This window comes from Suricata suricatta, chromosome 13, assembly GCF_006229205.1.
Source record: "Suricata suricatta isolate VVHF042 chromosome 13, meerkat_22Aug2017_6uvM2_HiC, whole genome shotgun sequence".
In the NCBI taxonomy this organism is placed as follows: domain Eukaryota; kingdom Metazoa; phylum Chordata; class Mammalia; order Carnivora; family Herpestidae; genus Suricata; species Suricata suricatta.
The window spans coordinates 33,274,705-33,286,252 of NC_043712.1; the positions used below are offsets into that span (position 1 = coordinate 33,274,705).

At 48.6% G+C, this 11,548-nt stretch overlaps 1 protein-coding gene across 1 annotated transcript in view; it reads right to left on the reverse strand.

The window, feature by feature from the left end:
* Positions 1 to 10,409, reverse strand: part of LOC115276472 (stimulated by retinoic acid gene 6 protein-like) — a 53,533-nt gene extending 43,124 nt beyond the window's left edge. The window contains exon 1 of the mRNA XM_029920511.1: positions 10,352 to 10,409. Within this exon, the coding sequence (XP_029776371.1) occupies positions 10,352 to 10,371 (20 nt within the window). The 5' untranslated portion in view covers positions 10,372 to 10,409. The remainder of the gene's footprint in view (positions 1 to 10,351) is intronic.
* Between the last annotated feature and the right edge of the window lie 1,139 nt (positions 10,410 to 11,548).

Below are 11,548 nucleotides of genomic sequence, written 5' to 3' on the forward strand. Positions count from 1 at the left end.
AAATAAATAAATAAAAAGTATCTATGAGAAGAGAAACATCACAAGAACAAGAATGTCCAAAGAATAGTAAGCCACTAACAAAGAAGAGACACAAATATGCAGTAAGTTCTTAAAATTGCAACTAGTAATAAAAGTAGAAATTAAGATAAAATGTGTCTTATCTATTAAATTGAGAATTACTGAAAATACTACCTAGCATTACTGAAGGTTAAGACAAGTTAGTACCCATCTACTGGTAAGTATAAAAAGTGGTATAAGCATTCTGAGGATTAATTTTGCAATATATATACTAAGAACCCTCAAAATGCAGCAATTCCACATTAAGGAATCCTACTTCTGAAAGATATAAGCTAGGGAAATAGAGAGGTACTAGAATGCCCAGAGTCTCATGCTCGCACGCTCTTTCTATCTTTCATTCTGTCAGTCTCTCTCATGTGTGTGTATAATGTTTGAAATGTAACATACACTCATTGTAAAACCCTCAAAATATTTCCTAATGTATAAAGTAGTAAATAAAAGTCTTTTCTCCTTCCATAACTGTGCATGTTTATAACCTCTATAGTTTTAGGCAAAAATGGGATCTGACTACGTTTGATTTCTTCATTTCATCAAGGAAAGAAAATGCGTTTCCTAAAGAAAGGAAATTTCCACATCAGTATAACAGACCCGTCAGACTCCTCTGGATGGGTGACTGCCTATGCAGGTCCAACGCCTGGCCTGTCTCCTGCCTGCAGGGGCTGAACTGAGAGTCTGTCAGGCAGCTGGGGACAGGTGAGCTCAAGGGGTCCCAGCTGCAGAGTCCAGAACCTCTGGGCTACACTTCCTCTCTGGCAGCCGCTGCGGTGAACATATGAAGCATCCTACCATCAACCCAAGTTAGAAAGCCTCTGAGGCCCCTTTCCTGGTCTTTACTACTCCTACTGCTCTGGGTGGTTCCGGGGCAGGGCAGGAATGCTGAAGGGTGGACCACACCTGCAGGGCAGCAGCGAGACAAAGCCCCCAAATGCAGAAGATCTGCTTTCCATGGATTATGCCTTGGAAATGTGTTTATGATATACTGTAAAGTGGAAGAAAATTCTTCCTTGATCCTAAATTATGAAGAGTGGTCACCTCCGGGTGCTTTCGACAATCTTTTTATGATTTTCTGAATTGCAGTACACAGAGATATGCAGCTTGACAGCTGTGCCCATCTACCGGGGAGCTCAGAACAGTGCCCGGCACAAACTGGAGGCAATAAACACATGCTGAATGAATGAACAGGATGCTCTGTAACCAGGGAAAAGACTAAAGGTTGTTCCTAAGCCATAAAACACTATTCTGAGGTGAAGACATTTATGAAATCTGCATAAAGTGAAAACATGTATGGAGTGTGGTGGTAAATTACAAATCTTTCATTAATTAAAAAAATTCTTTTTTTTAAGTGTTTATTTATTTTTGAGAGAGAGAGAGAGAGAGAGAGAGAGAGATCAGGGGAGGGGCAGAGAGGGAGACAGGGAATCTGAAGCAGGCCCTGTGCCGACAAAAGAGCCTAATGTGGGGCTTGAACTCATGAGCTGCAAGATTATGACCTTAGCTGAAGTCAGACACCAAACGGACTGAGACACCACCCCCCAAGTGCCCCTCATTAATTAAAAAATTCTTGGGGCGCCTGGGTGGCTCAGTCGGTTAAGCGTCCGACTTCGGCTCAGGTCATGATCTCACGGTTCGTGGGTTCGAGCCCCGCATCAGGCTCTGTGCTGACCGCTAGCTCAGAGCCTGGAGCCTGCTTCAGATTCTGTGTCTCCCTCTCTCTCTGACCCTCCCCTGTTCATGCTGTCTCTCTCTCTCTCTCTCTCTCTCTCTCTCTCTCTCTCAAATAAATAAAAACAGTAAAAAAAATTTTTTTTTAATTCTTAATAAAATGCTGTGATGGCCAATCTGAGGCATGCTATACAGCAGACGCATCTAGATCATGAGTCATCTGAACTCCCAGCTCCTGTCTCCAACACCCCCTATTGATCCCCTGCTCCTAGGACAGTCTCTGCCCCATAATCCTTTTGCTTCCTTTGTCCCTAACATTATCACTCCATAGTAATTAAACATACGGTAACAACTTTCCGTGATGGATATCACTTTATTATGTGTCACTATGGCCAAGGCATTCTGCTATTTTAGATGATCTAATCCTTGCAGGAATCTCGGGAGGCAGGTTGTGTTATCTCCTTTTTAAAATGAGGAACTGAAGCCAGGAGAGATTTCATACCCTGCAGATTCATCTCTGATCCGGAGGGTCAGCCTGGGCCACACGGAGAGGCTCAGGAATGTCCTTTGAGATGCGGGGAAACCATAAGAGACTCTTAAATACACGGAACAAACTGAGGGTTGATGGAAGAAGGCGGGTGGGGGAGGGGCTAACTGGGTGTTAGACGGCATTACGGAGAACCCTTATTGAGATGAGCACTGGGTGTTGTGTGAAGTGATGAATCACTAAATTCTACTCTTGAAACCAATACTACACTATATGTTAACTACCTTGAACTTAAATTTAAAAAAAAAAACAACAACATTCCAAGGGAACTTCCCTCAGGAAACTGAGGCCAGAGAGGGTGAGTGAGCAGAAAAAGTCAGGATGCCCGAGACTGTTTCAGGTGAAACTCAGTGAGTTCAGGCACCCCGTGGGTGGGCAGCAGCAGGGCCTTGGTGCTCTGCAAGGACTAGGGAAGGAGGAAGAGGTGCGCGCGCGCGCGCGTGTGTGTGTGTGTGCGCGTGCGCATGCGCGAGCGCCTGCCTGCCCTTGTGATACCTCCAGGAACCCAGCAGTGTGTGTGTTGAAGTGTCCGCTTCCGGGCCACCCTGACCCACCTCGGGGCACACCCTCCCTGCCATCCTGCCTGAGAGTTCCAGGCAGATGGACTAGTGTGCTCAGGCTGGGCGGTACCAGCTGGGACCGTCACCTCATCAGGAATTTTGCAGGCCCATTGTGAAGAGCAGCATTGTGAAAAACTAAATTATATATAAACTTATAACTAGGTTATATTAAAAAGAAAGATAGCAAAGATTCAAAACCCATCACTTTCTAATCATGAGGTTATTTACATCTATTGTATCTGTGGGATGGAAACTATGTTATGGTGTGACACTGACAATCTCTCTCCACGCCCACATTCAGTGACACCATGTGGGCAGCTTGAAATGAGCCACAGTGGGAATATCTATACCGCGCAAATGGGCCGGGCACTACAAATCAGGGCTTGCTGATGTTTGTAGCTATCACACTGTGAATAGCAGAAATAAAAACTGAAGAAGTATTCTCCCAGAATCCAAAAACTCTTATCCTATTCATCTAGGAAATAGTTTCTGGCAATTGATGAATGAGGCAAGTTTTGACCTAACCCTTGCCTTCATTGTTGCACATTTGTCTTACTCATTACTGTAAATAAAAATATCAAATAATATTCATGTCAAAATGATGCTCGTTCATCAACTACTGGTTGGCTACAGATAAAAGGGTTCAGTAAAAATCAATGAAAGCATTTCGTGAGGATGAATTGGCTCTATGGATCCTGTAATAAAGAGCATTGTATATTTCATTATTTGTGAGTTGTGTGATACATCCGCTATATCAGTATAATTTGTACTAAATATATATTATTTTCTGCAGAAAGCCAGTTACACATTCCCTGGCACACCACTGGGCAGATGTGGCCCTGCCTCTGGGCTTGGACAAAAATAAGGAGCCTGTTTGGAAACTGGTCTTGATATAAACCATGCTTTGGGAGAAGGTAAGTTTAGAGGAAAAAACACAGGAGGGGGCCAGTGCCCCCGACCGACCCTCTCCTCCCATGCTCTGCAAAACAGGGCGATTGGACCCATTAGGTGTTTTTAAGTTTTTTGACTATAAGTCATAGCTGTGACCAAGCACACACTATAGCCATGACCCAGTTCATGTGTGTGTGTACGCATGGCTGTGCACAGACACGCAAAACAAATTTTCGTAACACAATACCCTTCACATCCTCTACTATTTTCAATCTGACTCAATTCTATTCATTTTGTTCTGGTCCATTCCATCTTGTGAAGTGCTGGTCATGGCCACTAAATTAATTTGACAGCCCACGAATGGTTCTCAATCAGCTGTTGGAAAGCCCTGACAGCGAGGTGATTGCTGAGGCAGGGACGCACCATCACTGAGGGCCTCTGACTCACTGCACCGTCTGCAAGTATTTGTCCTTGCACCGAGGGGTTCCCAAACCCCAGGCCTTGCTCTGACGTGTAACCACAGGTGAGATCATCTGGAAACTCTTTGGCTTATCACCGGCCCTTTGGGGCATTGCACCAGCCTCCTGAGCTGGCTCATCTCCCTGGTGCCAGAGTCCATCCCTCTGGCCTCCCCTGAGAAGGACCCCCCACCCCCACTCCGTAGCCACATCGCTCTCTGGCATTCATTATTTGTGCTTCCTGTTGCAGGTGCCTTCTTCAGGCCTCAGCTTTCACTTCTAGCCTGGGCTTTCCAAAAGCAAGAAGCATTTCACTCAACTTTTAACTCCAACCATCTTCTACCCCAGCTCTACCCCCAGCTTCTGACTTGGGACAGGTACATAACAAACCCAAGTAGGTGCTGAATGAATGAATGAATGAATGAATGAATGAATGAATGAAAAAGGAAGGAAGAAAGGAGGAAAGGGAGGCAGGAAGGATGGAAGGAAGGGAGGGGGGGACGGGGGGGGAGGAAGAATGAGAAAGCGGCAGCGCTGGGTGTGGTGGGCACGCATAAGGCACAGCTGCTTCCTGTCCACCCCCGAGGTAAAACACTCATCCACTCACTCAGGGATCACAGACACCCGCCTGGTTACCCAGAGGCTCTGGAATCCAGGCCCTTTGGATGCTTGAATGCCTTCTAGGACGTTCCCCAGGCCCCACACCCACACCAGGCAGCACTTCTGGTGGTAGGAATCCTCTCCCCACAAAGCCAACCCTTCCATGTCACGGGGCCTAGAGGGAAAAGCACTGGCTCTGGAGGGAGCCAGGCAGACCTGAGAGCGAGCCCAGCTCCCCGCTCAGTGTGACGGTGGGTGAGCCAGGCCTGCTCTGGGCCTTACTCTCCTCGTCCGGAAAGTGGATCTGATGTCTCCTTTCCAGGCTTTCCAGATGATCAGACACAGTGAGAATCAAGTGCCCACGTCATGCTTAATGAGAACTGATCTTTTCCACCCCCTTCCCGCTTCTGCACAGCTCTGACCAAAGATCAGATATTTTCTTTAGGTTGGGCTGAAAAGGAGCTCTCACTGGCTGCATTTCTACCTCCTCAGACGCAGACCCTGTCTGCTCCTCTGTGTCTGGAGAGTCTGCAGCCAGCCCTTCCCAATCCAATGCAGAGCACGGACAGCCAGCCTGGCCTCCTGGTAGGCACGGGGGGTATCAGGGACTCCTCTGCCCTTGGCCTCTGCCCCTGCAGTGGGCTGAATCGAAGTCCTTCACCTGGTTAACCAGTAGCCATGGTGGCTGCCCACGCCTGGCCCCGTGTGACCCGTCTCCCACTGCCATGCTGCCAGCAGAGTTCCCCAAAACACAGCACCTTTGCCTGGACTGGTCCTGCGGCCCTCCAGAGCCGCTGGGGTCTGAGAGCCTCATGTAAGAGGACCAGCCAGGAACAACTGCGTCCAGGCCACCCAGCTCTGCTGCTGAGCGCCATGGCTCTGTAGGCTGAGAGGACCTGCGGGTCTCAGTCTGGCCACTTATGAATAGAGAAGGTTAAATTGCTTGGGATACAGCCCACTGTCATAGCAGCCAGACCACTGCTTGGAAGTATGTTTTCCTGGGCCGTGTCCCCACTGGATGGGGGGCTCTCTGGGGGCAGAGACCCTTCTCAGGCATCTCCGCGTGCCCAGCTCCTGGCCCAGCATGTAGGACCAGTAGGTGCTCACTAATATTCCTTAAATGGGTAGAGGGACGGATAACATTTCTCAAGGGCCCACTGTGCACCAAATTACACTTTAGGGGTCGCACATTTATTAACTAACTTCGTCCTCCTGGCAGCCCTTGTGACAGAGGTACTATTATCAGCCCATTTCACAGATAAGAAAACTGAGGCACTGAACGATCAGGAAGCTTATCCAAGCCCACCCAGCTAATAAGTGGAGGGGCCAGCAGGACTTGAACCCTCACGATGTGGACCCTCTCGTGTAAGTACTTTCTGACTCACAGTCTTCAATGTAATTTTCCACTCCTGTGGCCAGGGTAGTGAGGACTCTCTCAGATGAAGACCAGAGGCTCATGGGGGCTTGCGAAGATTCGACTTTGTGTGCTTGGTCATTTGTGCACAGCTTCTAGAATTCCACAGGGGAAAGCCAACTTGCTTTCAAAGCTGAACTCCATGATGAGACCCTGGGCTGTCTGGAGGAGGGGGGGGTGCCCACGAAACAAGACTGGCCGTGGAATTTGGCGATGGGAATACATACACGGGTTTAGTATACTATTCTCTCTTCTTTTGTATAAATATGTACACTTCCAATTTTAAAACTTTAAATTGTTTAAATAAAATAAAATTGAGCCCCGGACTATCGTAAAACCCACATAAGCAGCCATCCGGCAGACAGATCTCTTGTTTCCTCCCAGCCCCAGGACCTTACTTCAGGCCTGCCTCTGACAGCCTTTCTAGAAAGTCCTACGTGGCTTCTGTCTGATTCTCTCTTACTCCCTGACATTTTGTCTCTGTCACTTGCTGTGACTCTGAGAATCAGGGGAAATACACACCCTGTTTTCATTCCATTTTTTTTTCCCCCAGGGCTATCTTCTCCGTGGGTCCAAATCTGTTTCCTTCTCTTTTGTCTTGACTGTGCCCACTCATTTTGACCTTGCTGTACTGCTAGAAGTGGTCAGCCCTAGGTCGGTAAGCTCCTTTAGAGGTTATTTTATGCTTAGGTGAGACCTCAGGTCTGTCTGGAAGGAAGAGCCTGGGATTTGGAGTCAGAGACCTTGCACGTGGGGTGAATCATTTATCCTTCTGGAGCCTCAGTTGCTTGTCTGTGGAATGGGTGGAATGCCAGCACTTCCCTAAATCATTTAAAGAATGGGTGTGGGGGTGCCTGGGTGGCTCAGTCAGTTAAGTGTGTGACTCTTGATTTCGGCTCAGGTCATGATCTCATGGTTCGTGGGATGGGGCCCTGCATAGGGCTCTACACTGACAGCGCAGAGCCTGCTTGGGATTCTTCCTCTCTCTATCTCTCTCTGCCCCCTTCCCACTCATGTGCACACACAAGCACTCCCCTCCGTCAAAATAAGTAAACTTAAAAAACATCTTTTTTAAAAGAGATTGGGCATGAACGGTGCCTTGTTGCCTGAGGCCTGCGTTCCCGCTCCCTGCAGCTGCCTCCGCCAATGCTGTTCCACAAGCTAGAGGTGGAGTCCAGGGGAGCCCGGGGGCGCTCTCCTAGGGTGGCACCAGCATCATCGAGAGACACAGAAGCCATTGTGTGAAAAAGCTGGACACCTGGCTGGTGCCCTGGCTCCACCAGCATCTCAGAGAGACAGCATCGACCAGGCTGGGAGCAGGGCTCTCTACTGGGGCACATGGTCATGGGGCCATCCCCTGGGCCAAGCTCTGGGCACCTCGGGACAGATGGGGGCTTTACAGTCCACACAGTGTTCTCATCCCCGAGGTCTCGCTGGATCCTCAGCGAGCGAGGTTCAGAGAGAGGCTGTCACTTGTCCACGGGGGACTCAAACACAGGTACTAACGTTAAGCCGTGAGGATCAGACATGAGGTATTAACTGGCCTTTTGTGTCTTTATTCCATTTTCTCCCATGGCCTCCCTGTTCCCCGCTCTGTGTCCAGGTCTCTGCTTCCTCTCCTCTGCTTTCCCCTTGCCTGTTCATTTTGGGCTGACTGCAAAGCTAGGAATGGTCAGCCATTCCTATACTCAGAGGGTGAGTATGGGGGCGTTGTGCCCATGTCTGAGAAGTTTAGAGTTACTGCAAAAAACGGGTGACTGAGGAAGACAAAAGCCCATTTTTTCTACTGCCTGCTCTATTAAATGTCCAATAAAGCAACGTTCATTTTCATTTCTTCTCACTTAATAAAATAACAGTAATACTAGGTACTGTTTATTGAAGGTTCATCACATGCTAGGCAGGGGGCTACAATTATAGTTATTATCTCACTTAATCCTTTCACAACCTGTGCAGCATGGACTATTACTCCCACTTCATGGATGGGAAAACTGAGGCTTTAGAGAGGCAAAGTAAATGCCCATAGTCGCTCAGCTAGTGAGTGGGAGAGCTGGAATTTGAAATCTTCCTATAGTTTCTAAACAGGAAACAGACTCACACATGAAAATTACATGAAGACATTGATAAAGGCTCCGTGTCTGGCGTCCTCAGAGAAGACAATGACCCTCTACTTCACTGGCCAGACAAATCCGGACGACGTGCTCAGCCCTGAGCCCTGTCCTGTGAGAAGGGCTGGACAAGCCAGCCTGGGGCCCAGGGAGATGACCATGATAAAGAGGAGGTCCTGAAGGCCATGGGGGGCATGGGGCTGATTTTGAAAGAATGTCAGGGGGCCCAGAGGGCACAGGACCCTATGGGGTGGGCCACATTCTCTGGGTCCAGATCAGACTTCTATTCTGAGTCCAGACAATACAGCCAATTGCCTGCCTTCTGGTCACCTTGTTTGGGATGTCCCATGGCACTCCAGTCTAACGTGTCCCAAGCAAACATTCCTGCCAACTCATTCCTCCTTGGGGAACTTCATGTCAGGAATGTCACTGCCGTCTACCCATTAGGCCAAGCCAGAGACCCAGGGACATGCCCTCCAATGCACCCCCAGATCAAGCCCCGTCAGGTAGACTCTCCAGTCCCTGCAGAATCAGACACGTCTCTGTCCCCAAAGCAACCACCACAGTCTAGGCTCCCCTCACCCTCACCTGGACTTCAGGGTCAAATCCCTGCCAGGTCCCATACCTCCTGCACTGCCCCCTTACCCCTCCTCCACCCCATGACCAAAGGGACCTTCCTGAAGTCCATATCCAACCATACCCCCCTGCTCCCTCTTGGCCCTTCCCTCCAAGCCCAAGGAGCCCAGCTGAAAAGAGAACAGTGCCCTCGGACTTCCTAGGTCATGTCCCCCAGCACCTAGCAGACTCTATGCTCCGTCCACCTGTCCTTCAGGCCACCCTCTGGTCTATTTCCTGTCCCATGTCTTTCTCCACTCACTGCCCTCAGGCTTTGTCCTGCCTTCCCTGTGCCCAGGACTTCAGGCACAGGTATGCCCCACTTTTCAAAAGTATACATTACACCACTTAGCCTTTATAAAAGACCTACATTACTACTTATTTTCACTAACTGAAAGAAATTCAAAGAGGATTTCCCCCCCTTTATGAAAAAAGGCCAAAAGCAAAAATAGTGTTCAGTGTTTGTTTTGCAGGGAGCCATTATCGACGCAGGAGGCACCCCAGTAGGGAGATGGGTCTGGCCAGCTGCTTCCCCAGGGAGTGCACTCAGCATCTCCATCAAGACGCCAGAGCTTGGCACCATCTGTGAGCACTGGTACTTTATCTCCATCTATTCTGTGCATCTGTTGGGAAGACGTGTCTTAAGGTTACAGAAAAGCCTAAGAGAGGCTATTTTTGGGGTATGGGAGTGCTCAAAAATGTTTCCATGTAATGGCTTTATGGCATTCTGAGACATGAAAGATTTCATAGGAAGGAAGCTCTACCCACAGACCTCGGGGAAATCCTCATCTGTTTTCCCAAGGGACTCCCATCAGACAGACTCCGTCTGTCTTTCCATGATGCCACTCCTGTCTCTCACCCTCCTCGGCATCTCTCAACAGTCTAGCCAGACACATGACGACACCAGAAAGCGACACTTCTATTTTCTGTCGTATTTTGGGCTAGTCTTTTCAGGTCTTTTAAGATTAAATAAGATTAAAACATTTTTTTAATTTATATATTTAAGTTTCAATGTTTCAGTGAGAATTCTTAATTCCTGGCATTTGGACAGGACTTTACAGATCTCTAATCCTTTCACATTCTTTTTTCACATGATCTTCACAAAGCTGGGGTTATTACACTCGATTTATAGGTGAGGAAACGGAGGCTTTCAGATTTCCCAGAAACTACAGAGAAACTCAAGTCTTCCAACACCGTATCTGGGCTCTTCCCATTCTCCTCTGACTCCAAACCGAAGGTAAACAGAAACCTGTTCACTGACCCAGGAACCCATCTGTGGTTCCTTCCCACACGACAGCCCACCTACAAAACAATTAAACCTATGTCTTTCTCCCAGTTTCTGTGAATCACCAACATCAAAGAAGACAGTTGCCATGAACATGTGGCCATCCTGTGTGTCCTGTGTGACTCTGATAACTCACCTGGAGTTTGTGGAAATCATCGTGGTGGGAAAGCACTGCCTGTGGTCCCAGTGCGTGATCTCCTTCTCTGGATTGTTCTTTGAGCTCCTCTGGCCTCCTGACTATTGACTGCTTCTGATATTCTGGTGTTCTGCCCAGTTCTCTTCACAGCACTCAAAAACCTCAGAGAAAAGGCAAACATCCAGTCAAATATTTACCAGAGAGATGGAAGCAGGCCGGTGGCCTTCTTCCTGTTTCAGAACACAACTGGCTACTTTTCTGCTCTTCCTCCTCTTCTCCTGCGAAGCAGGAACACCCCTCCTATTTCCTCTCTCCTGGACACTTGCTATCTCTGTTAGCCCCCTCATGTGGGCACTGGGCCCCCTGAGCTATCAGAACTTTGCCCAGCAGCTAAGGCCTCTTTGGCTAGCTATAAAAATTATGACAGGCAATAAAGTAGGACTCTGCCTTGAGGCAAAAAAGTGGGAAACTAGGACCATGGGCTTCAAGATTCTCCTTAGAAACAAGGCCACCTATTGCTGGGAGAAGAGGCTGGAGACAAGTTCAAAACTGAACCCCACCCATGGGACAGAACCAGCTTGCTGTCCACCAGGATTCCTGTTCCCTTTCCATAAAGTGAAGCTGCTGCTTGGAAGGACCTGTCCAGCCAGGGTCACACTCCCCAGGCCCTGGCATCTAGGAACAATAGGAACAAGCATGGGACTAAGGCTCACCAATGGAATGTGAGCAGAGGTGACAGGAGTTCCTTCTGGGTCAAAGCAAGTGAGTCTTTACTACCTTCTTCTCCATCTGCTGGTTTAGGACTCTAAGGCCCTAAAGAAATGAGATGGAAGGAACCTGGGTTCCTGAATCATTATGTAGAGGAATCTGTCCTCTGCAGCATCTGTCCTCACACACCGTTTCGTGAACAAGAAATGAAGTCCTACTGCAATAAGCCAGTGAAGTGTGGGCTTAGTCATTACAGCAAATGCTGCCCTGACACGGCACAGAATACGGAGGACTTGTAAGCATCATGGGGTCTAAGTCCTTTATTTGAAGGGCAAGAAAACTAAGGCTTAAGGAGGCAACTGTACTAACGGGATTGGCCATGCCTCAGAAAGCCTGCCATGCCCACAGAGCTGTGCCAAGTGCATGAGCAGCCGGGCTGGTGTCACAAGACTCTGCCCCAGGGCACTGCCCACCAGATCAGGTACCCAA